The sequence below is a fragment of the Hyperoodon ampullatus genome, assembly GCF_949752795.1.
Source record: "Hyperoodon ampullatus genome assembly, chromosome: 13".
NCBI lineage: Eukaryota > Metazoa > Chordata > Mammalia > Artiodactyla > Ziphiidae > Hyperoodon > Hyperoodon ampullatus.
In genome coordinates, this window is record NC_136926.1 from 23603370 (window position 1) to 23629502 (window position 26133).

At 54.2% G+C, this 26133-nt stretch overlaps 1 protein-coding gene across 2 annotated transcripts; it reads right to left on the reverse strand.

The window, feature by feature from the left end:
- Nucleotides 1-586: 586 nt before the first annotated feature.
- ZMAT5 (zinc finger matrin-type 5) lies at nt 587-25810 on the reverse strand. 2 transcript variants are annotated; one of them, XM_079717735.1, is made up of 6 exons: nt 25778-25810; nt 14880-15034; nt 10010-10072; nt 7674-7754; nt 6307-6418; nt 587-977 (listed from the first exon to the last, which is right to left on the reverse strand). In XM_079717735.1, exons 2-6 carry the CDS (start codon nt 15004-15006, stop codon nt 848-850), a joined length of 513 nt encoding a protein of 170 aa, XP_079573861.1. In that variant the 5' UTR covers nt 15007-15034; nt 25778-25810; the 3' UTR covers nt 587-847. The 2 variants fall into 2 exon arrangements, with proteins under 2 accessions (XP_079573861.1, XP_079573862.1); XM_079717736.1 differs by lacking the exons at nt 6307-6418; nt 7674-7754.
- Nucleotides 25811-26133: the final 323 nt, after the last annotated feature.

The window sequence follows — 26133 nt, forward strand, 5'->3', positions numbered from 1 at the left end:
AGTGACCTGAGGGCCACATTGCCCACGAGCACCCCAGCACAGTGGAGTGCAGTGGAGGCAGGAAGCAGAGCTGGGGCCCAGAGGCTGTGAATCCCCTGAGCAGCCTATGTGGTCTCCCTGCCGACTGGGGAGCTCCTCCAGGGCAGAAGTCACCCCTGGTGTCAGTGCCAGGAAGCTCAGCCAGGCCACTCTCCCAAGCTCAGGGCCCGTCCTCCTGGGTCGCCCGCTTCTCCACACCATCCAGGCCGGAGACCCAGCTCCCATCCCTGCCCGAGCTGTGCCATCTCATGGTCAGGCACCAGCTCAGCACAGGCTGATGTGGGGGCCAGGACGGCAGACTGAGTCCTCAGCTCCCCTCCCCAGATCTGGGGCTACTGCTCACCTGGGCGAGTCACAGCCATGCTGGCTGCCCCCTGCCCGGCTGTGCTGAGCCTCTGCCGGCCCCCAAGGGAGAAGGGCAACAAGCACCGGTCACCCTGGAGAGGACCTCACCTCACTCCAGCCCTGCCCATCATCTGACCCAAGGCCAGAGCACGGAGCTGAGGGCGCCAGGCAAGGGGCAAGAGCAGCCGCGCAATGGTGGTGACAGACTTTATAAACATCTGGAAGGAAGTCTTCTCAAGATGTCCCATTGGGGTGGGGGTGGTGGAGTTGCCTGGCTCAGAGCCAGGACCAGGGCTGCACCTGGTTGGGGAGGACGCTTAGTCCTCAGAGAGGCCAGGCCAGGCCCAGTCTTTAGTTTCAGATGCTCCATGGGGTGCAGCAGGAGGGGGCCTGGGTGTCCCCCGTACAAGCCCTTATCTTGATTGTGGCTGATTGGAGGGCTGACGAGGCAGGGATAAGGGACTCAGCCCCACTGGACGCTGGACTGCAGGGGCCAGCCCCCAGGCGGGGGTGCCCGCAGGGATGGAGGAAGCTCCTGGACTGGTGGCCAGCCCACCGGGTACTGGAAGACGGTGGCTCTGATGGGTTCAGCCCTAGAGGGAAAGAGAAGAACAGAGAATTAGTGTGGAGCACAGCCCAGGCCCAGGCGGGGGCACCCCCCTCCAGCTCACCCTCCCCACCACCCCAGCTGTGGACAGGGGCAGCTGCCTGTATCACCTGTATGGAAGGCAGAGTCTCAGAAACACGCCTTTGACCCTTTGAGCCAGCCACCTCACCTCTAGGATTGAGCCCAAGGAAAGAGGGGGGCTGTGGGCAGAGACTGAGCTATAAGAAATGGAAATAACCTAAGTGTCCACCTGTGGGGGACTGATTAAATATATATGCACGTCCACAGCAGAGAATGCTATGCAGCCTGCGTGAGAATTAAGGCAAACTTATATGCACTGACGAGGAAAGGTGTCATGATGTACTACTGTGTGAGTAGGGAGAAAAAGCAGCTTATAAAATAATGTATATAGCATGATACTATTTTTGTTTAAAGATATATAGCATATATAAATGCATAAAAAAAACCTGGAAGACAGCAAAATGTTAACAGTGGTTCTATCTGAGTGGTGCAATTATGGGTGATTTTTTTTTACTTCTTTACACTTTTCAAGAAAGTTTTTCAAGCACGCAAGCCTTTGAAATGAGAAAAAAATATTGTCTAAAAAATTTTTAAAAGCCTCATTTCTCATGCTACTTACTCCCCTTCCCCTTAAGGTCCACCGCCCCCCGGAGCCACCTCCTAAGGCCCGGGGCCTATCTGAAGCACCCACCCTGTGTGCTCAGCCCGGGGTGGCGTGTCCTAAGGGAGCCGCTGAGGCACAAAGGCAGCCTCCCCACCAACTGCTCCACATGCCGATCCTTCTGGACTCGACCCCCACTCAGGCTGCCGCTCCAGGGCTGCTCTGCCCCTCAGGCTACCTTGAACTCACTTGGGAGCTCACGTCGCCCCTGTAGGACTGGAGCTCTCCAAGGGGGAGAGACCAGGGGATGGGGTGGCGTCCATCTGCTCCCGCAGTGCCCAGAGCCAGGCCTGGCACAGGGAGCCACCCAGTGAGTGTTTGCTGATGACAAACAGCCATGCTGAGTGCTATTACTGCTTGGATACTACTCTGGGCCAGACAGCACGGCTGAGAGGAACTTCAAGAATCCTTACTGAGCCCCATTTTATAGATGAGGCAACTGAGGTGCATGGAATCAGTCACGGGCCCAAGTGACACAGTCTAGAATCGGGGATGAGAGGCCGGAATGCCACCTACACGTGGGCCCCAGATGTTGGCCCTTCATGCTTCTGCCCCCAGCCCAGCCCACCCCCAGGCCCCACTTTCAGTGAAGGTGAGGCCCTGGCAGGCTCGGGGGCCCAGTGGCCAGGCCTCTGCAGGACGGGAGCGTCCCAGGCCCACTGAGAGGTTTGAAGCCTCGACCAGCCACCCCTCCCGGGCCTGACCTGCTGTCAGACCCAGAGCAAGGGCTTCAGACAGCCCCAGTGCAGCCTCTGGGGCCTCCCGTGGCGCGAGGACAGGGGAATCCCTGCTCGGCTGCCTGCTGCCCACTGGAAAGCACAGAAAGCGGCTCCCAGCATGATTTATGGTGCAGAGGAGATTTTATAAACTCCACCAGGCGCAGAGAAGGGTGGGAATGGAGGGAGGCTCCGCAGTTGCTGGAAGGGAGAGCCCCGGCTGCCAGCCAAGCCCCGACTCCCCGTGGGGCTGGGGTGATCTCAGTTCTCCTCAGAGAGGGTGTGATCCATCGGGGAGCCCCTTCTTGTGAGTCTCAGGCTCTTCCTCTAGGACACGGGGCAGACTCCCGTGCAGCTGAGGCCTCCCGCCAGGAGAAGGGTGCGTTCCCTGGGCCTCAGACATGCGGGCCCCAAGGCCTTGGAGCACACCCCTCCAGCCTGCACGGAGCAGATGGGGACACAGGTGTGCAGGACTGTGCTCGTGGCTTCTCTCTTGGCCTGTCTGCCCCGTCACAGGGACAGGGCAGCTCTCTTTCACCTGTCCCCAGCTATGGTCCTAATTAGAAGGAGAGAGTCTTAGGGAGGCACCTGGGCCAGAACAGTAGCACCAGCCCTGAGAGGGGTGCAAAGGGGAAGATTAAGACGGATAAAGTCACAATCTGAAGAGCCAACAGTGGAAAGCAGGGGCGAGCACTGGCCTCGCAGGGATCAGCCTGCTCACCTGAGGCTGGCCCCTCCCTCTCCCTACTGTCTGCTCCCAGCAGGTGCCTCAGGGTCAGTCTGCTGGGGCACGGGGGTGGGACAATGCACCAGGCTGGGGCCCCATTGAGCCTCCATCTCCCCTTTACAAGGACGGTTAGCCCAGCTCACCTTGAGGGCTCCGCTCAGCCTGTAAGGTCAGAGCCCTCGGGTCTGGGTGGCCCCAGGTGGGCCAGGCAGCCGTCTCTGCCCTGTGTCCTGGGGGAAGGACACAGACACCCAGAGAGGAAGAGGGGCCACCAGACCCGTCCCCACGAGGTGCCAACGGCACTAATACTCAGGAATAGTCCTCCAGGCCGGGACCCTGCTCCCCCGAATGCTCTCTCATGCAGCCAACATGTCCTGGGTCTGCGCCAGGCTGATGACAGTGTGAGCTTAGGGCCGTGACGGGGAGGCCCGGGGGTGGAAGGGGAGAAAGGGGAGATGTCTCAGCTAAAGCCTGAAGGATGAGTCTGAATTTGCCAGGCAGACGTGGTGGTGGTGGGGCAGTTCCAGGCAGAGGAAACAGTGTGCACAAGGTGCCCCGAAATCAGCAACGCCCACCACACCTAACCAGCTGCCAAGCATCCGGCGAGATTGACAAAGAGGCCAGATGGGAGAGGTGAGAAGGTGACCCTCAAGGGCCCTGGAGGCGGCAGGGAAGTTCTCCAGGGCCCTGCAAACTGGGCTGCGGAGTCCGGGTCCACCCGACGGGGAGGAAGCCCAGGAGGGTTTCAGCAGGGCCGGGGCCAGGGAGTGTTCTAGAAGCTGGTTGGGGCTGTTGTGTGGAGGATGGACTGGAGGAGCAGAGGCAGGTAGGAGACCAGGAGGGGCTGCCGTGACATCTAGGAGAGCCAAGGTGGGTGAAGGGCAGAGAGGGCACTGTTGCCACAGGGCTGCCTTGATGGTAGGAGACTCAGGGGACAGAGAGAGGCAGCCTCCTGGCTCTAATCCACCTCCGCGACCCTGTGGAGTGGGGGCCAGGGACGTAAGGGCAGAGCCCAAAGCCTGTGGGCCGCAGGGTGTGGGTATCATTTTTCATGAGACCAACCTGAGGGGAGAGGGCTGAGGAAGACCAAGGCTGTGATGGAAAAAGCAATGATAAATGGTCACCTCCCTCCTAACAACCCCCTTTTCTCAAGGCTGGACTGGCCTGCTCTGCCCAGACAGTCATTCATTTTGGCTCCAAGCCCCCAGGAGGCAGGTGGACAGGTGCAAAGGCACAGAGAACAAGTGGAAAAGCAGGTCCCCTGGAAGGGGCCAGGTTGGGTGGTCAGCAGGAGAGGAGCCCGGGGGATAGGGTTCAGCCTAGGGTGGTCCCCAGCGGCAAGCTCTATTCCAGAAACAAGTCACTGCCATCCCAGCAGCCGGCTACTGCCACTGCCACTACCACTGCAGACTTCCGGCTGCAGTGGCCAACCACTGCACTGGCCCTTGGCCAGCCCTAGACCTGGTCACAGAAGTGGCCCAGGGTCCAAAGCCAGGGCAGGGACCTAAGCTCTCTCTCAAGTGACAGCTGAGTACTGCCAAGGGTAGCAGGTGTGTGACCAAGGCAGTCACAACCTCCTGGAGGGGAAGAGATTCCTCAGCTACAAACCGGGGGCACCAATCCCCCTAAAGGCCGGGGCTGAGTGCCGGGCACACGACGGCACCAACACACCTGATTATCACGTGGTCACCACTCTTCCTGCGACTCTGGGCCCGTCATTCAGCCTCAGTTTCTCCATCTTGTCCCCTAGTCCTCTGAGTCTCATGGTCACAGGCACACTGCCTTAGAGAGCACAGGGACACATCTGTCCCTAGGAAGGGACCTCAGGGCACCCATCTCTACCCACCCCCACGCCCCCTCAGCCCAGCCACAGGGTCTCCCTGAGCCCTCGGCACAAGCCCAGGGGGTGCCCAGGCCTCTGGGGCTCACTCCTAGCAGAGGAACCACAGTGGCGGAGCGGGAAGGCAGCTGGGTCCAGGGAGCGGGGGAGCGGGGAAGCCCCCAGAGTTCTCTGAGTGGCCTCAGCCCTGAGCCTGGGGTGCAGGACATGGGTCCCTGGACCAGTCCTGAGGGAGGCGCCCACACTACCAAGATCACAACCACTTCTGACATGACCAGACGGAAGGGGCGTCACACTCCAACACAGGAGTCATGACTGTACTATATATTTTCAAGGTCGGGGGACAAACTGGGCACAGATTTAAAAACAATTAAAGTTAATTTTAAAATAGTTTAACAAACTCTCCTCACTGAGGCATGGAGAAGGCAAGAAGCTTGGCCCTCATCTCCTGGCGGAGCCTTAAGGGAAGGCCTCACCCCACAGACTGTCCCAGCCAGGCTGCTGTCCCATGAGGCCACCAGGTCCCAGTGCAGTACGGAAAAGGAGGCAGCCCGGCACGGGGTGACTTTACCAAGTCAGGCAGCTCACAGGCACATCCTTTAGCCCTTTTCCTCCCTTCTCTCTCTTTCAATACCTGGTAGAAGACCCCAGGAGCCCTGGCTTTGGTCTTGGCTGTGACCTTGAAGAGAACCTGGGACAGCACGCAGCACACACCTGTGGGCTCCTGACCCAGGGTGCTCCCCATACAAGGGGTAAAGGGTACCCTGTCCACTTCTGAGCATCCTGAGTGCTGGGCCCAGGCAGTAGCTGGGCCAGCCCCACCCCAGCCCCCTCCTCGAGGAGGCAGTGGGACAATGACAAAGCCTGTCACATGCCTGTGCAACCCAGCTGTGCCTGCTCCGAGCTGTGTGCCCTTGGACAAGTCACATCATCCCATGAGCCTCACTTCCTCTTATGCAGGGTCGGAGCAACCATGCCTATCTGGCAGGGCCCAGAGGGGACAGTGTGGTGACTGGCTTTCTGGGGCCTCAGTAACCACAGTCAGGCCTCTCCCTCTGGCAATGGACTTGGTGATGTGGAGTCAAGCTGGCTTGGCCACCTCCTCCCTTCAGCCACTGCAGACTCCACCAAGGCAGGGGGATGAGGCCTAGGCACAGGAACCTTCAGGCAAGTGCCCTTCAGCCTCTGGCCAGGGCCTGGGGACCTAAGAGCTCCCGATGTGGCCCCCACCTGAGGAGTCCTTTGGGGGCGCCCGTGTCTGGTCCCTGGGCAGTTTGTGGAGACAAGGGCAAGCTGGCTGGTGTCTTGCTCCTGGAGGGCATGGGAGAAGGGGACCCACGGGGCCTGTACCTGCTGCTTGGGGCCGAGCTCAGCCGCTGGGCTCTCTTCTCCAGCCAGTCCTCCACGTGGACCTCAGGGAGCTCGGTGACGTCTAGTGGCCACTCCCTGGCCCACCTCTCCTCTGTGGGGATAGAGAGACAGGCAACTGAGGGGCATACTCACCCCCATCTGAACCCCACACTCTCACAAAGCAGCTGGAACCTTCCAGAGGCGGGGGGGCGGGCACAGGCTGGGAGGCCAGGAGCAGGTCCTCTGGCCTGTCCCCATCCTACAGCCACCTCCCCAGGTAGCCCCTCTGGGCCTCACTCTGCTTCCCCATGAAGTGAAGACAAAACACTGGCTGCCTCCCAAGCTTTGTGGAGTTGGACACAGGACAGTTGAGAGCCTGGTCCTCAGGAGGGGTCCAAACCTGGGGTCAGGGAGGCAGCGTGGGCTGCAGAACAGGCAAAGCCTGCGCTCTCCCGCCACGGGCCAATGGCTCTGAGACACAATGGCTGGAAGAGCTGGAGATACAGCTGCCACCAGGACTCACTGGCCTGGCCCATAAGGCCTCACTTCCACCCTGGGAAAGCTCCTAGAAACCTGTGTTTGTGGCAGGGCTGCAGCTACACTGTCATCAGATCCCCAGGGCAGGGCACTGCCCACAGGGTCTGACTGGTCAGAGGGGAGTGAGGCCTATTGGTGGATAAGGGCGAAGGCCAGGCCACCTCAGACGCTCGCTGGCTGCCCGAGGCCATGTGGACAGAGGAACCGCACTGGACGGGGGCTCACGTGAGGCTCAGTTTCTCCATCCATTCAATGAGGGGCTGTATGCGAAGATCTATAAAGACCATCTAAGTGGGAATTTCCTTATCTCTAATTGGAGCAGTAGGAAGTGAATTTCCCAAAGGCAGACATGCCAGTTTCCAGAGGGAAGCTGAACTTGCCCTTCCCTGTAGTCCCCAGGCCTGAGCATCCTGAGGGCAGGGAAGGTGCTCTCTTTATCCCCTTGTCCCCAGAGTGCAGTGGGGGATCTGCCAGGGGCCAAATAGGGGCTCCAAACACATTGCCTGATTGAGGAAGGGCGGGTGGGTGTACATGAATGAATGCCAGGCTAGCAGGGCCCAGGTGGGGCTGAGGCACACCCTTGGGACTCCTGGACAGGAAGCCATGCGTGTCACTTTAAACCCAGCTGGGCACATGGATGGGGGCTCCCTGGCTCCTTCCCCACTCATGCCTGGGGTGGTTTGAAAGCAGTTCCTGACGCCCTGGATAGCCCTCAGCCTACCCCACATGGCAGCCACAAAAGAGGGGGAAGTGGGGAGACACAGGGCAGAATTCCCCTACATCCCCCCAGCACCCACCCCTGCCCAGCCCAGGGTCCCAGTGAAACGCACCCTCCACCTGCATACTCAGCTCCTGCAGGTCTCGCTCTGACATGTGGGAAAATCTGCAGTTGGAGCCAAAGTCGCACTGGCCTGCAACGGGAGGAGAGAGTCACTTGCTGCCTGGGATGGACTCCTACCATTGAGCTGAAGGGCAGCCTGATGAGGGGCCACCAGAGTTTTAGGGGCAGGGTGTTAGGGACTAAGGAGTAGCAACTCCAGCCCTGAGGAAGAAGCTGGACTCTCTCTGGCCCAGTCATAAGAGCAGCCGGCACGGCTTGTCTGGTCCACTAGGCCCTGCTCACAGCCCTTTCCTGGCCGGGGACCAAAGTCCACTGAAGCCTTTCATGATTGGGTTCCATAAGCCTCTGCAGGCTTGTCTCCTGTTACCTCCCCTTGTCCTGGCCCGCAGCCCCGACTAACTATGAGTGGGTCCCTGAGAGAGTTCTGCTTCCTCATGCCCCCCCTTGCTGCCCCCTGCCCATGGCGGGGGGGGGGGGAGGTCACAAGTAGCTGGACTGTGCCCCAGAAAGGCTTTAATGGCAGCTTTGTCAAGGAGGTACCAAAGTCCAGGTTGGCTTTCCAAATCTCAACTGGGGAGACCAAAATGTTTCTCAAAATAACAGGAGACTAGGGGGAGAAGGGATAAATTGGGAGATTGGGACTGACATATCCACACTACTATAGATAAAATAGATAACTAATAAGAACCTGCTGTATAGCACAGGGAACTCTACTCAATACTCTGTAATGGCCTATATGGGAAAAGAATCTAAAAAAAAAAAAAGAGGGCTTCCCTGGTGGCACAGTGGTTGAGAGTCCACCTGCCGATGCAGGGGACACAGGTTCGTGCCCTGGTCCGGGAAGATCCCACATGCCGCGGAGCGGCTGGGCCTCTGAGCCATGGCCGCTGAGCCTGCGCTTCCGGAGCCTGTGCTCCGCAACGGGAGAGGCCACAACAGTGAGAGGCCCGCGTACCGCAAAATAAATAAATAAATAAATAAAATAAAATAAAAAAGAAAAGAGTGGATATATGTATATGTGTAACTGATTCACTTTGCTGTACACCTGGAGTAACACAACACTGTAAATCAACTACACTCCAATAAAAATTACAAAAAAAAATAGGGCTTCTCTGGTGGTGCAGTGGTTAAGAATCCGCCTGCCAACGCAGGGGACGTGGGTTCAAGCCCTGGTCCGGGAAGATCCCACATGCCGCAGAGCAACTAATCCCGTGTGCCACAACTACTGAGCCTGTGCTCTAGAGCCCGTGAGCCACAACTACTGAGCCCGTGTGCCACAACTACTGAAGCCCACGTGCCTACAGCCCGTGTTCCGCAACAAGAGAAGCCACCGTAGTGAGAAGCCTGCACACAACAATGAAAGAGTGGCCCCTGCTCGCCGGAACTAGAGAAAGCCTGCGCACAGCAACAAAGACCCAAAGCAGCCAAAAATAAATAAATAAATAAATAATAAAAAAATAATAATAGGAGACTAGAGGTGTCCTAAGACAGCCTTGCCTACCAGCAGTGTGTTCACATCAAGGTGCAGCCCACGGGGAATGGCAGCCCCTGATTCGCAGGCCTGGTGCCCATTCTAGGGGCAGCATGGTCTCCTGAGGGCAGCATGGCCATTCACCCCGCTCTCCTAGGCCAACGGCAGTACCTCTCCCTGGTGCTAAGCTCCCTTTTACACCATGTTAATCATCATGGTTTTCCTCTTTGCCTTGGCAGCTAGGAAACTCAAGGCCAAACTCTTAGAGTATACAGGACCTCAAGGCAAGCATGGAGGAGACTAAGCATTCTCCTGGCCTTGTCTTATTTTTCCTACCCTTATTTTCATCTGCCTTTGGCTCCTTCACTTACTGAGGTTTTTGTCTCTAAACTATATGCATCTTTATTAGCTACATACTAAGCAGTAAAATCAACACCCAGCGTCCTTTGTTCTAACCCTGAAGCTTCTCAGCACTGTCAGGCCTGTTCCTGTCTCCAGCCCTGCCTGCTGGGAGGGAGGGCACAGTGGAGGTCAGGCTCCCAGGCTAACTTAATCAGTCAGTCTATTACACCCATTAGTATCTCCTGGATTTACTTGTAGTCTCCCCGCCCTTGCTTGTTCTGGGTAAGCTGATAAAATCACATTCTAGGTCTGAAGAGCTGAGGACCAAGCCCTGGATGTCATAAAGCACAACCCCTGGGAAGGCCCCTGTTGACTGTGTCAAGCCAGCTGATGCACCAAGGCCACAAAGCGGGCTCAGGCGGGAGGGTGGGGGGAGGCTGTGCAGAAGTCCAAGCAGACCAGACAGGGCATGCTGGTCCCTAGGGGGACCTGAACAGAGTAGAACACTTTACCTGTCAGTAGAAACTTCCTGCAGGGCCGCTTGTTCTGCTCATCCAGCAAGATGGCAGCTGCATCTGCGAGGAGAGAGGATCCGGGTTCAGACTTGAGCTGCACACAGGCACTTCCTACCACCGAGATCAGGGAAGGAAAGAGGTCCTCATCCACGGAGGAGTGTAAGGGGGGATGACCACAGGTAGGGATGCTAGGCAGAGGGATCTGAGCTTCAGGTGACCTCAGCCCCACCCACCCCACCTAGACCCAGCCAAAGGCCAGGACCAGGTTTGAGGTCAGAGACTCTCAACTTTGCACAGTAGATCATATTGGGAGGTTTTTTTGTGTTTTTTTGTTTTTTTAAGTCCTGGTACCAGAAGAAGACTTCTCTGTATTGTCTTTGCAACTTCCTGAGACTCTCTTTAATTATTTCAAAATAAAAACCTAAAAAGCCCACCAGTAAACCCCAGGGCCCAGGCATCGCTCCATGGCCAAGGCTGTACCCCATCTCCGTCTGTTCCCCTCTCACACTAGCCACCGGCCTCAACAGGACTTCCTGGCAATCTTTCTGGATATGAACCTTAACCCCGGTTTCCTCCGATTTTTCCTACTTTTATCTTCATCATATAGGTACAGTTTAAATCTTGTATGCTCCTTGGTGGGCAAGGAATCAATCAGTCAAAATCTGTGAGTGAGACGAGTGAGGAAGGTGCCCTGACTCAGAGGCCCTCATGTCGCCCTGGAGGAAGGAGAGGCCAGGTCTGGGCTGTGCACTTTACCTGTCCATCTGCTGCCTTTTCTAGAGGCCGCTGGGGTAAAGGAAAGACCATGGGCTACTGAGTCCAGGTACACAGGACTACATCCTCCAAATGTCACCATGACTTCCACCTCAGAAGTCTAATGGCTGTTGGAAGCCTTATCCCACCTGACTTCTGACTTCTATGCTTCATTTCATGGTGTTAGCCATTCCTTTTCACTGGATTCCAAAGTCACCGAGTCAAAATAATTCCCCTGGTGTTTCTGACCTTCACTCTAAGAGCCCCCTGGGCCCTCTGTTCTTCTTTGTTTAGATTTTCTGTTACACTTTCTTGTTTCTTTTCTAAATTTATTCGGAAATCAAACACATCTCTGCTGGTTACTCCAAGATGGAGACCTCACCACTAAATTCCTACTTAGCCCTCAAGTCAGACTTCCCAGCTGGGGCAGGTACCAAGCATTTCCAATTGAATACTCTCTAGACCACGTCCGAATGGAGTGAGGGGTTAGGTGGGCTCTCCATTAATGAGCCCTGACTGGTAGGTGAACTCTCTCCAAGTCTCAGTTTCCCCATACGTAAAATGGGAGGGAAATTCTCACCTGGTAGGGCTGCTGTCAACATTTAATAAGATAACAGATGGAGAGAGCACTGGGCAGAGGAGGTCCCATGTTAGAATTGTGGGAAAGTGGGCCTGGGAACGGCTTCAGCACCACGGTCCCCGGGTGATGCTAACGTGCAGCCAGGGCTGAGAGCCTCTGAAGTGGATGCTCAACAAACGGGAGCAGTTCTTACTCCATTTCCTCCTCATAAACCCACCATTTACATGAACATCCCCATTTTGCAGACAGAAAAACTGAGGTTCACATAGGGAAAGGGGGCACACACATAGGAAGTGGCAGTGCCAGGTTTGAACCCTGGCCTGTGCGTCTCAAGCTCCCACCCTTTCCTGTGCAGTTGCTGATTTCCTGGTGGCTGGTGAGTAGCCGACTCTGAGGGGGGCTCCTCACTTCCTCAGGGCTGGGCTGCTGGGGTCGAGAGTTAGCTATCAGAGGACTCACTCCCAGGGCGGCCTGCAGGAGCGTGGGTGGGGCCAGCAGCGTGGGGAGAGGGTCAGCACTGGACTTGTCAGACTCAGCCCACCCAGCTGGTGCCAGAGGCTTTCCCTGGGGAGGAGGGCTGGTGGAGGGCGTGTGGACATTGCCCAGGGCCCCACTGGGGTAGGACAGCTAAACTGGAAATGGGGCTGAGTCTGAGTCTTAGACAAGAGGCCCTGGTGGGGTGACTCAGTATGGGAGAAGAGTTCCAGGCTGCCCAGCATCTGGCTGGTTGTTCTCAACTCCAGCCACATGGCGAATCACTTGGCAGCTTTTAAAGTATACACAGCCCAAGCCCATCTTTCTCAGGTTCTGTTGTAATTCATCTAAGGGGAGGGCATGAGAATTGTTAAAAGCTCCTTAGTGATTCTGAAGTGCACCCAGGATTGAGAACCCCCAGCCACAGGCCCTGCTCCTCCGCCTGGCGTTCAAGGCTCTTCAGGATCTGACCCCATTGGTCCTTCTCGCTTCAGCTCCCCAAATTAACAGCTGCCCGGCTGCCCTGGGTTTGTTTGCTCGTTCATTGAGATATTCATCTAACAAACATTTACTGAGCACGTCCTGTGTGCCAGTCGCTGCGCCAGGATGAGGATTTAGTGGAGAACAAGTCAGACCTGGTCCTTCCTTCCACTCCAATAGTCACACTAATCCATGTGGATATAAACGGGGTAAACAGCCAGCATGCAGCCAAATGACCTGACCTGGCCCAGGGGTTGGAGAGGGCGTCCCGGAGGACTGTCTGGGGTGGGGAGGACAGCAGGAAAGGCATGCCTGCAGAGGGGACAGTACTTGTGGTGGTCAGTGTGGCTGGAGCTTGGAGGGACAGGCCAGCAGGGCTTGGAGGCCTGGGCGGGACAGGGGTTCCACCCAGAACACACTGTTGTAATGGGGTGTGAGGTTACACAGGAGAGGGGCCCTGTTTTATTCACCTTTAAGTCTTCAGAGGCTCTCTGGGAGCCAAGGACACGCTAAGCGCTCACCAAGTGTTGGCTGAATGAATGAGCCATAAGATAAAGGGTCCAAGGCCAATCCTTTTGTGGACCCATAAGCATCGTTCTTACTTAGTAAGTCCTTACGTGCCATACAGTCATCAGGAGATTACTGAGCCCCGTCACATCCCTGGGAGGGGGGGTATGGCTATTACAGCTGTTTTACACATGGCAAAATTAGGGCTACAGTTCTAGTGAGTGACACGTTGGGACTGACATCAGGCAGCCCAGCTCCAGGGCCCATGCCTGTCCTGACCAAGGCAGATGGATCATCATCCCTCTGAGGGTTAAGGGACTTGTCCAAGGCCACGAAGCCGGGAGCAGAGCAGGTCTCAAGTCCTAGCTGAGGCGGGGTACCCTGTGCCCTTGCAGAGACTGTGCTGTGCGGTTGTGCACGTGAGCTGGAGCCCTGGGGAAGCCTCCCAAGGAAGGGGAAAGAGCTCATATGTCAGCTTGGGGACCAGGGTGAGGTGATCCACGGCTCTGGATTTCTAAGTCACCACCTGTAAGTGGGGCTCCCTGGCCTGCCCAGCTTCCCTTGAAGTGCTGTTTTAAGGACTGGATGTGGCTGGGGATGTGAGCGAATGCTGGGAACCCTGAGAAGGGGTTTGTGGCACCCACTGTTTCATCTATTCTATAGCCCTCTTCCAATCAACCCTGTAACCACGGGCCCAGGGTTCTTGGCTGAAAGTCTGGGACTAGGAACAAACACCAGGATAACCTTGAGGCCTAGCACCACGCCAGATCACAGCCCCTACTAGATTTGGGGTACAGGGAGCCTCTGCCTGACACCAGGTTCAGAGGCCTCTGAGGCACCTGGGAGACCCCTCTGCCCCTGAATTCCCCTCTGCCCCCACTCCCAGCCCCTTGCAACCATAGCCGCGCCTGGTCTGCTGAGTGGCTTGGCCACCCTCCCTCACCCAAGCCTAGACCCCAGCCCAAACCTGCCTCTGGGGATGGGGGTCAGGGGATCAGTGTTTTTTATTTTAAGGTCTCTAGGTGATCCTAACTCAAAGGGTTTAGATCTGCTGCCTTACAGAGTTACTGAGAAAAGCAAATGACAGACCATGGAAGGCACCTGGCATACAGCAGGCACTCAATAAAATGTGAGTGACCTGAATCTGAGTCACAGACCAGGGAACTCTCTGTCTCCCCTTCCGAGCTGCTGGGACTCAGCTCCTTCCTTCCAGCCTCTGGGTCCTGTCCTGGAATCCTGCTCCCCAGCTCATGGAGCCCCGGCCCTGCCCCGGCTCATTCCAGGAGCTCCTGGTCACCCCACCCCACTGCCACAGTCCCCCTCCATTTGTCCAGCTCCTGGCGCCTCTCTCACTACTGCTCAGTGTGTGTCTAAAGACAGCAGAGCAGCAGCAGCTCCCCTCCAGCGAGTGCTCCTGGGTGCCAGGCCCTGTGCCAGGTGCTTATGGCCTTAATTCCTTTGTCTCATAAGCCTTTCCCAGAAGCAGCTCAGTCATTCGACAGCCATTTACTGCGCCCCCTGCTCAGGCAGCAGTCGGCCATCGCTATCAAATGTAGCTCCGGTCATGGTGGCTATTGCCCACAGCCCTTCAAAGGCTGCCCTCTGCCCATCCCCCTTACCATGGCCTCTGCAGGCCTGCACGATCTGGCCCTGGCCCTGTGGCCAGCCTCGGCCCCTACCATGCTCCTTCTCATCCTCTCTTCGGCTCCGAGAGCAGCTGGCGCTTTGCCCTCTGCCCAGGATGGAGCACTGGCTTTTCCTTACTTTTCAGCCATGGGCCCAGACTTTAGCTCCTTAGAGAGGCCTTCTTTATGGCCGCAGTGTCCCCAGAGCCTGGCAAGGCGTCAGAGAACGGAGCCCTCAGTCAGGATTGCGGGGAAAGGAGCTTGCCTTCCACCTGCCCCTCTGAGGGCCCGTCTGCCCCAGGGGCCAGCAACCCAGGCCTCCTCTCTTTTGCTCCTCAAAGAGCTCAGACCAGCACTGTCGCTGGCCTGCAGCGCTTCCCTGTCTGATGATAAGAAAGACTGGAGAACAGGGCTCCGTCAGCCCGGCCGCCAGGCCGGCAGCACCCACCTCGGAACATGTCGTACCAGAGCTTCTTGGCCTTGAGGTGCTGCAGCCCGTTCAGGTGCTTCTTGCGGTTGTGGAGGTTGTCCTGGAAGGAGCGGTCGCAGTAGTCGCAGAAGTAACGCTTCCCCATGGTCACCCCCACCGGGTGCTGCCGCTGCCTGGGAAGTCACAGGGCGCTGGGTCAGAGCGCAGAGGAAACGCCACCACCCTGCCTGAGCACGCCCGGGGGCCAGGCCTGTGCCACGTCAGGAAGGCTCTACTTACTTACCCACACCAGCTCGTAGGAACTCCACAACAGCCCATGAGGGGCTACCCGGGCAGATGCTTATGGCCTGAGAGGCCTCATTCCAGAGGGGTCCTTTAACAGTTCTGACGCCCAGCTTCCACCCCAGGTCGGTTAAAGCAGAAACACAGTGGGTGAGGCCTGGGCATCAGCATGTTTTAATGCGCCCCAGGGAATTCTTGTCTGCAGCCAGGCTGGAGAAACACCACCTCACCCACTCTGGACAGCCCCCACCACCACCTCTGACGTCCCCTCTCCTGTTCCTCCATGCTGGCCGCACAGCCCCCCTCTCTGCTCCTCACATGCGCCAGGCACACGCCAGGCACACGCCCACCTCCCGCTGTTTGCACCTGCTGTTCCCTCTGCCGGGATGCTCCCCCCGCACACCTGCCCTGCTTGCTCACTTGACTCCTTCAATCTTTGCTCAAATACTACCTTCTCAGTAATCTCCCATGACCACTTTATATAAAATTGCAGAACCCTCCACTTAGCTTTCCCCATTCCCTGCTTCACTGTTATCACCTTTGAAGTAATAAGTTACTTGTTATGTTTATTATATTTTTCTTTCCTTCAAAAGGAATATAAATCCATGTGGGCTGGGATGTTTTTGTGTTTTGTTGTTGTTGTTGTTGTTGTTTTTAGGACACTCACACTTTATTTTTCTACATAAAATTTACAAAGCCCCAGCCCCCAAAGTGGTGCACGGTACAGAGTAGGCAACCCAATATTTGTTATTCAACAATGAGTTAATTCCCATTGTCCTTATGGGACAACTGGGGTTCACAGAGAGGAAGCGATTTGCCCAAGGTCACACAGCTGGTAAGCAGAAGGCAAACCCAGGTGCCCTAAAATCCCGCTGCTGGTGTCTGTCCTCTCTTCCACAGCCAGCTTAAGGCTTAGAGAAGCCAGAGGGCTCAGGCAGAAATGCACACAGCTTCCCAAGGAGATCAGCTAAACACTTAGGTGGCAATCACAGAGGGAAATGAGAACGTTTCAGGGTCTTCAGACACTTAAGACCCCTCAGTCCTGGTGACCACAGCTGCCACTCCTGACCCAGGAGATCTGTAGCCATGACTCAAGGCCAGCCCTTGGGTCCCCGTTTGGTGTCACAAGACCAGAGGACAAATGGGTCCACTCAGGGCCACCAGGTGGGATCTGCAAAGGCTGAGCCCAGAATAGCCTCTCACCTTTCAGGTCCTATAGTCTGACCCCTCATTTCCCAAAGCAGGTTCCTGAGGCCAAGAGGAGGAAGAAAAGTGACTTCCCCAAGGTCACGAGGTAGCAGCCCAGGCCAGTGGCAAAAGCCCCAGACTCTCAGAATCTGGCAAATAAAGTTAAAGCTGAGACCTGACCCACAGGGCAGAGAGATGGGGGAATACATGTTGGGAAGAAGAGAATGGGGAGAGACACAGAGACAAACAAGCCCCTGGACAGTCCAGGCAGCCAGGCGAGGGATGGAGAAAGCCGCTCCTGCGGCAGAGACAGCGGCCATTAAGTCAAGGGCTGTAATGGGATCAGGAACAGTCATTCAAAATGAAAACGTATAAAACCCCTCTTCTCCCATTACTGCTGAGAAACCGCATCCCAGACATGCGGACTTGATATATTAAATTTGGCAGCTCTAATACACCCCGTCTTGCCAATAAACTTATAGGAATTGGACTGAAATTGTAAGAGATGAACGTTTAACAGCCGAGTGCTTAAGGAAGCCATTCACGAAGGCTGAAGCTCAGAGGAGCCGCTGGCTCTGGAGCATAAAGGGGAGGGGAGGGGAGGGGAGGGTACGGGAGGGGCAGTGGGAGGGGTGTTCCTCCAGGAGACTGATAAGGAACAGTGGCTCTGCAGCAGACTTAGCTGGGCAAAACCACACAGGGCACTGGGAAGCCAGCTGTGTGACTTGGACCTCTCCAGGCCTCTACTTTCACTGTAGGAATAGGGGGCGGTGGGTCCAACGGGTTGGCTGATTGCTTAGGGAGCAGCACACAGAAGTTTGAATCCAAATGAATTATTAATAAAAGAGTAACAGCAGTACAAATGACACTAATAATGTCTGGCATTGAGCAAGTGTACAATAAATGCTATGTAATATTTGATGCACTAAATACCTACTATGTGCCAGCACTGGGCTAAAAGCTTTATAATGCATCATCTCACTTAATCCTCAGGACAACCTGTGAGGTTTCAGATGAGGGCACTGAGGCTCCAAGAAGTGAAGTGACTCAGCCAAGATCATGCTGCTAGAAAGCAGCCGAGCTGGGCTTAGAACACAGGCAGGATGGCTCTAGAGTCCCCACACTCCTCATCACTTCTGAAAGTCGCCTCGCAACAAGTCATACTGATGACAGCTTTCCTTTACTCACTACACCCCCAGGACCACGTGCCCCCTTTAAACCCCAAGAGGTATGTATTACAACCTCATTTATGATTGAGGAAACTGAGGCCCAGAGAGGTGCAGTGAGGTGCCCCAGATCACACATCCAGGAAGGGCAAAGCAGGTCTCCCACCAAACCACCAGGAAATGAAGATCACGTGCCCTTCTCCCAACCTGCCCAGCAACACTGATTCAAATGATGAGCCCCTCGGGGCTGGGCTGTGTGTGTCTGTGTGAGCGTGTGTATTCGTGTTTTCCCCTCTCTCTCACATGCACAAACCATGGGGGGCACACCAGCCTCAGCTGAGGGCCATCGTGGCCACGCTGCCCACCTGTGCCTCCCTCTGCCCACCCTGGCCACCCCTCATCTGGCACAGGGAAGGGCTCAGCCGTCCGGGACGGGTCAATGGACTTGTGTCTAGTCCCAGCTCTGCCAGGTGAGGATGTGGCTCTGTCACTTGCCCTCTCTAGGCCTCAGTTTCCCCACATGTGAAGTGGGAGGCAGGCAGCTAGACCAGGTGATCTCTAAGGGCACACACACACACACACGTGTGTCACTTAGCACAGAGCCTGGCCCACAGGAGGCCCTCCAGAAACGTTGGCCGTCATCACCATCATTATTATTAGCCTCCAAAAGCCTGTATTTCAGAAAACTGAGACTCAGAACAAGGAACAGGATATCAGTGCCCAAGTGACCTCTGTGGTCAGCTGCTCCATATTACAGATGAGGCAAGGGAGGCCAGGAAAGGGGAACTGAGTTGTCCAAAGCACACAGCACAAGGCAGGGGTGGGACTGAACCTCAGCCCCTTTGGCAGGCTAAGACCTCTGCCTGCACAGCAGCTCTGCAGAGCCCCCAATGCCCGGGAACGGTGTCAAGGGAGCAGAGCGGGCCAGCTCTGCCTCCTCTAGAGGGGCCAGCACTTCCGGCCTCCTTCACAGGCCTGACGCCATGGAGGCAGAGGCCCTGTCCCTGGTTAGGAGCTGGCCTCCAGCAAGGTGACCTCACCCAGGCATCACCCAGGTGTGAAGTTCTAGAGCTCCTGACCCAACTCCCTCTCGCTCCAGTGCCCTGGCACACATTAGCAAAATATGCGGCTGCAGAATCCTCTGGACAGATACAGCGCCGGGCCAGACACACAACTTGGCAAGCAGAGTGTATTTCACTCTGCCTCACCTCGCAGCCAGGCGTCCTTGCACAAGGCACAACCTGCACCACCGCACTTGGCAGCCCTGAGTGGGAGGTCAGGGAAAGGGGAATGGGGACAGCCGGACGTCTCTACGGCACCCAGACACCAGCATGGGGTGCTGACTAAGCTGGCCCTCTCTGCCGTGATTCATCCTCGTCCTCTGAGGCTGGCGCGCTCTGCAGCGTGTGAGCGAGGTCCTGTCCGGAACACAGGACCATCCCGCCCCACTCCCTCACCAGGAACACAGGCAGTGCCATCCACCCACTCCCAGAGACCAGGTCCACGGTGGCAACAGCATCTGCTGGCTCCCTGAAGCTTCGCCAGGTGACAGGGTGGCTCCTCATGGGCGCGGGGCAGAGGGCAAGGCCAGTGGGACCACCCTCTGAGGTCACACAGGCCTGGGTTCAAATTCTAGCTCCACCACTAGAAAGTTATTTCACCTCCCGGAGTCTGACTTTAGCTACAAAACAGGGACCCCGCCGCTGCTGTGAATTTACCACCACAGAGAATGGAGGCCGTTACTGCTGTTGCCATCATCCCCTGGGAGGCTCACTCCCCTCCTACCCTCAGCACGTCCTGACCACTTGATTTAAAATTGTAGCCAAAGTCACAGCAGCAAACACATCTGCCCCCTCACCACCTGCTCTATTTTCCATAGCTCGTCTCACACACTGATTTACTGTCACGAGAGCTGCCTCTCCAATAGAATACAGGCTCCACGAGGGCAGAGAGTTCTGTCTGTCTGTCCAACTGCACCACCCAGAACAGAGGATCAAACGCAGAACTGCTGGTGGAATAAGCGAGGGAGCCACCCGTGGAGCCCAAGGCCTCCCACCCTTTGTTCACCGACCCTCTTCTCCACAAGCCTGAATCTGGGGACAAGGACGGGGACGAGAAGAGAGACATGTAAGGCCCCTGAAAGCAGGTCTCTGCCACCCCCGCCCTCCCTGCAGGGCTTCTGTCTCCAGCAGGGCCCCCACTACCGACTTAGACCACTCCCGGCGAGCCCACGGCACCTGACTGCAGGCCTCCGGGCTCAAGGAAAAGATGACCAACGAGTTGAGTTGCTGTGGGGTGGAAGAAGGAAGAAAGGAGAATCAGATTTGACTCCTGTGTGCTAGGCATTCTCTTATTTAATCCTCACAGACCCTCGGAGTAGATATCAAGGCATCCATCTCACAGATGAGGAAACAGGTTCAGAAACACTCACTCCTACTTTGCTCAAAGCCTCGACTGGGAGAGACACTGATAAGGAAGATTTCTCATCAACCTGAGTGCTGTGGGTGGGCCAGTGGTGCTGAGGGGCCCCGTGCACCTCCTGTGGAGCCCTCACCAGGCGTGCCAAGGCACACCGGAGCCAGCATTCACACTGAGGCCTGGCTGACCCGGGACCCATTTTCTCCCCACCCCACCGCTCCACCGTGAGGCTGGCTCAAGGCAGACATCTGTGCTTCACTGATATTCTTGGTTGCTTTCATCACGTGTGTCTCAGGTACAGAGCTGGCTTTGGCACAAGGCTAGAATAAGCCAACAGCTCAGCCATGGCCAGGGGCTGGGATGCATGCTGTAATTATACAGGACTTGTGCTCACCACATGCTGCCCTCGAGCTTACCTGTCATTTCTTCTAGTTATGGCACCACCAGACCCCAGGTGAACAGCAAGCCTCAGCCAGAGGATGGCTTTACTGCACGCCCACTAGGAACATGGCAATGTCCCAGCGCCACATATGCCCGCCGTCTGGAGTCGGTGGCATCGGACCTGGCCCATGCAGGTGGCCTGCAGACTGCCTGCTCAGGACCCAGCTCCAACAGAAGTGCCAGGAAGATCCAGATGTCTCCCCTGATAGGAGCCCTGATATGTTAAGGGTCTCCCTCAGATGCCCCAGGGTTTTGTAGCAACCACGCAGCTTTCTCATCCTGACCTCGTTCATGTGTTCACTTCTTGAAGTAAAGTATACTATTCACTCTCAGCAATATAAGGCAGTGGGGACTCCACCCACAGCGATTTCTTAACTCAGCAGGTCTGGGACAGGGGTAGGGTCTAAGGAGGCCCTGATGCAGAGTCCACAGACCATACTTGGAGAAATGCTGGTCTAAGGGGGGAGATGACAGACTGAGGAACAGAGAAGGAGGGAGTTTGCCTGAAGTCACACAGGACCCACAAGACAGTCCTTACTGTATAGCCACACACCCAGGCCTGAATCCCAACCCTGCCACTCGCAGGCTGTGATACTCTCGTCAAACTACCTACCCCTGAGCCTCATCTGGAAGTCGGGGGTAATAATACTTTTCACAAGAGTACTGTGAGAATTGAGTCATGCATGCTAGGTGTTTGCCAGAGTGTCTGGCAAGCCAGTGCTGCTTAATGCACATCTGTGGACGTGGCAGCCAGCCTCTGTGGCACCCAATGACCCCACCTCCTGGTGTCTGCACTTTGTGTCTCCCGTTCCAAAGCGTATCAGGGTTGGTCTCTGTGACTAAGAGAAGAGAGCAGAAGGATGGTATGTCACCCCCAAGATCAGGTTATAAGACAACGTGGCTTCCATCCTGGTGTCTCCCTTTCTCTGATCACTTCTTCTGGGGGGAAGCCAGCTACCATACTGTGAGCAGCCCAGTAGGGAGGCCCACATGGCAAGGAACTGAGACCTCCTGCTAACAGCCAAGTGAGTGAGCTTGGAAGCAGACTGTCCAGCCCCGGTCAAGCCTTCAGAGGAGGGCAGCCCTGGATGACAGCTTGACTGCAACCTTGTGGGAGACTCTGAGCCAGAACCACCCAGCTACACCACTCCCAAATTCCCGACCATCGGAAAGTCACTAAATTCTAGGGTAATTTGTTATGCAGCAACAGCTAACTAATACAGTGAAATACATGAATGGAGAAACTAAATCACTTTACAATTTGTGATGGCCACAGGTACAAAGTGCCCCACAACCGAAAACTCTCCTGAGTCAAGTCAAAGGAGGGCCCCCCTCCCACTCACATATGCACAACCCTAAAGTTCCATGGTTCCCTTTTCAGTCATTCATTCACCAGCCAAACACACTGAGCACTTCCTCTCTGCCAGACTGGGGTTCACGCTTCATGACACAGAGTCCATGCTCTCACGAGAACGTGAGCTGAGTATGTGCTGGGGATGGGTGGCCGACAGATGTACCCTCAGTAACAGTCATAGGTAACAAGCTCTGTGCCGGGGGTCCCAAGGAGGGGCGCCTGCATCCAACAGGGACTTCCTCCAAGGAAATGATCAGAGATCATCTCGAAGATCTAGGTACCAAGGTGAGCACTGCCATGTAACTTGTCCTGAAACCAAACTCCAAATGTCCAAGAGTAAAAAGAGCTGACGGTTATCCATTGCTCACCACATGCCAGGCAGACCACTCAGGGTCCTGTGTAGAGTGGGGGAAGGGGTTCAATGATGATGCACAAAGCCTACCATCCTCATTTTACCCTAAAAATAACTTTGGGTAGAGGGAGCCCACAACTGGCAAGGAGCAAGGGTAGGGTGTGAGCCAACCTATTCAATGGTGCCATTAAAAATCAAGTCAAAGTAATACATCAACTATACTTCAGTTAAAGAAGAATCAGTCAAAGGGAACAATTCCCTACAGGGACAAAACGTTCATCCCATATTGTAAATGAAAAATGACTCATTGTCACGACAGTATGTATAACATGATACCACTTTTTTAAGGAGAAAGAACTTCCCACCTCAACACACACATATACACACAGACACACATACAAAGACTGGAGAAGACACAAAATATTTACTGTAGTTATGTCTAGAGAATAAAATTACGATGTGCGGGATTTTTTTTTTTTCATTTTGTGTTTTTCTGTTTTTCTAAGTTTCTACTTTTGGTGTGTATAGCTTTAAAATTTCCCCAAAAAATTCCCTTCAAAAAAGTGGGAAATTTGTCAGGCAGGGATAAACCCTATTCCTTCTTCCTTAGGAGGCTGCCATGGATGGTTCCAGTGACCCGGCTCACCTGGGATGAACCGGCCAGGGGTGGTGTTGAAAGGGATCTAGCGTAAACATTTCCCTCAGTCCAGGCTGATGGTTGATAGGACAAGCCCTGATTCCAAGTGGACCTGGCCCAGTGAAGGTCAGCTGAACCCAAATCTGGGCTCCAGGAGCTTCAGGATGGAGACAGTTTCTCACCAGATAGGTAGAGGTCTCAAGAGGCCAGAGTTTCCAAATAGGAAAGGCAAAAAATAGTCTGAAAGAGGCTTTTGAACCATATATCCTGACTCATATAAACACCTCTGCCTTTCCCTTCTCCCCCCACCGCCAAGTCTGGGCTCCAAATACCATGTGACTCTCTGTTACCACTGCCCAAGTCAGGTCTCACCGCTTCACATCTGGACCAGCCTCCTTAGTTCAGCCCACCCTTCGGCAGCATCAGATCAACCCTCTCAAAACAACTCCTCAAAATTTTCCATTGCTCCTGGTGAAGAGCTTATTAAAAATGAAGTCTCCTGAATCAGATCCTCAGGAATTCTGGCTCAGCAGATCTGGAGAGGGGCTCAGAAATTTGCATTTTAACCAGGGACTCTAGCCACCCCCAGTAGGTACCCCCAAGAAATGAAAGCCTGGAGAACTGAGCTTCCACTGTTCATTGACCTCTTCATCCCCTGCATCCCAAAGGCAGCCTTTGCTGAAGGCAGTCACTCTGGGTAGACACAGTCCACAAATCTGTGTCCCAGTCAGAAACTGGTCAGACTATGAACCACCTCAGTAAGCTGAAATGGTAACCCCGACTTGATGAGAATGCTAAGCACAATTTGTTAGAGAGGATAAAAGTGTTTTCTTACTGGCTAAGCATCCTGTCACACTCCAGGAAAGCTTAAAATTGAAAACAGAGGTAGTAAACTAAATCAATTATTGTACTAATGTTCCTGTCCTAAGTTTATTAATAATCAGTGTCTACCTGGTGCTTAAAAGTATCACATTGAAAAGAATTTGACATGTTGAGTATATAACAGAAAAGCACTGTGATTCCAATTTAAAATATAAAAGTTAAAATATGTAGTTAGGTAATTGATAAAGTATCTGTCAGTAATTGATATGAGACTTGTGATTCTAAGTTGAGGGGTTAGCAATGGTTGGAAACACTGGCTGCACATTAAAATCACTGGGGTGCTATAAAAGCTACTAAGGGTGCCCTCCATATCCTAATTTCTTGTCAGAGATGGAGCCTGTATTTTTTGAATCCCCCAACTGATAACAAGTTGACAAAACAGAATTTGACTAAGTTTGTTAAAAGTATTAAAATTTATTACATTTATAAGGTTAATTTTATTAGATTTTCTAGTAACTGTTTAAGTATTCTGGGGAAATTATGCTTGTTAGGTTATATATCTGAAGTACTTAAAAAGAAAATCAAATATATTAAATGTATAAGTGGAATTAAATGTGTAAGGGAATGTAACTGAGCTGAAGATAGGGCTGAATGTTTAAAGGAATTTAGTTTGTTCAAGTTGAGTTCAAACATTAATCAAAGGGAAAGTTAAGGTCATTTTTCTTATTTTTCTAGATTTATGTATAGAATAATAATTTCTAAGTTGAAATCGATGGCCTAAAGAAAATTAGATTTTTTAAAAATTGTTGCTCCAAAATGAGAATGAACTAAAAAGGCAAAAAAATAAAACAAGCTCCACCTTAACTCCCTGTGGTCTTCCCTACCCATCTCACTTAAAATAATTCCTCCCTCCTCTGAACTTCTCATCTGGGAAGTTGTCAGCAAGATATAAGTATTCTTTCCCAGAAGCTTCACAACTTCCTGCCCGAAAGGGCTACCAGGACGCTTTGCAAATAGAAAATAACGGCATCGTGGATATAGAGCATTTCACGTTTTTCCTCCCAGTCCCCAAACGAGGCATTACTGTTGCTTCTACAAGTCAGAGGCAGATCCAGGTCTCGAATCCAGTCCCTGGTTTTCAATGCCACACGAACGCCAATGACTTTTATCTCTGGCTCAGGCCTCTCCTCTGAACTCCAGATCCAAATCCCAATTAGCCTCTGGACCTCTCCATTTGATGCCTAAGGGGCAGCTCAAACTTAATGTGGCCAAACAGAACTTAAGATCACCCTGTTGATTTTAAGTTGTTGAGGTAAAAACTTTGATGCCATTCTTGAGTCCACTTTCCTGTACGCCCTACATGCATCTGTCAGTTTGTTCTGTTTGTCCCACCTCCAAAAATACATCCCAAATCTGATCACTACTCTAATCCACACCCTTCATTGGCTTCCTAGTGCAATTAGAAAAAATAAGACTCTACCACGGGTTACAAGGCCAGATATGAGCTGACCTGAGCCTACTTCATAGTCCACTCTACTTTTTTCCTCCTCAAACACCCCAGAATAGAGCAGCCTCAAGGCCTTTGTACCAACATTTTCCTGTTTGAACGGCTACTATTCACTCAGGTCTAGGGTTAAGTGTCGCCCTGGGGCCCACCTTGTCTAAAATATTACCACCACCACCCCCTCCCCAATCAACCTTTCTTCAGCTCTTCAAAGCATTACTTGTCATTACTGCACCTTCCCATCTACCCATACACAGTAGAATGGGCGCTCCATGAAGGCAGGGACTTGTTCACCGCTGGGTCCCCAGCGCAAGGCCCAGAGGCACTTAGAAAACATGTGCTGGACGGCCCTAGTCCTCCAAAGTCCTTGCTATTTCTATTCCCAAGAAAGAATGAGTGGATCTAGGTCTCCTGCCTTCCAAGCCAGGATTGTCAGCTGCGAAACCCAGGGATGAGGGTAACATGAAGCATGGGCAGAATCGCCACTTCCCCTGAGGCTGGGCAGAGGGATTCAGTCCCCGGGACCCGATTTGTGCCACAGGCTCCAACTCTAGCCCGGGACTTGGGGCTGACAGAGGAGACAGGATGGGGGACAAGCCTGGGACCGGGCACCCAGGCCTCGCTCCCCTATCCACTCCGCATTCCGTTTAATAGTGTGGCCCGCCGCGGGGTTCGCGGACTTCGATGGAAGAGCCCAAGCCCTCCCGTGGGGGTTAGGACACTCGCCCTCGACGTCCCGCCAAAGAAGGTACCTGGCTCCGCGGGGCCAAACGGCTCTGAGTTCCCCCTCCTGCGCCCTCACGCCACGAACTGCTTGCTGGGATTCGTAGTCCTTCCTTGGGTATCGGTCCACCCTTCCCAGAAACCTTTGCGAATCAAAGCTGAGACCGCGCAGGAGGAAGTGGAAGAAGCGCGAGGGCTTCTGGGTGTTGTAGTTTAAAATATTCAATCAGCAAGAAATGATTGAGGAGAAAAACTCGGTAATACATTTTACCAACTATTTGGGCTGCCGTGATCTGGATTTTTGGTGATCTGATTCACGCGCAAGCCATCAGTTACTTCCATACTTCAAAACGACGAGCGCTGAGATCCAGATGAACTACAAATC

Excerpts from the sequence above, each read along its gene's own strand:
- ZMAT5 (XM_079717735.1), bottom strand. The coding sequence starts at position 15,006 with ATGGGGAAGCGTTACTTCTGCGACTACTGCGACCGCTCCTTCCAGGAC. Across the intron at positions 7,755-10,009 it reads CAGGAAGTTTCTACTGACAG|GCCAGTGCGACTTTGGCTCC; the intron begins GTAAAGTGTTCT and ends CTCCCGTTGCAG. Across the intron at positions 6,419-7,673 it reads GCTGAGTATGCAGGTGGAGG|AGGAGAGGTGGGCCAGGGAG; the intron begins GTGCGTTTCACT and ends CTATCCCCACAG.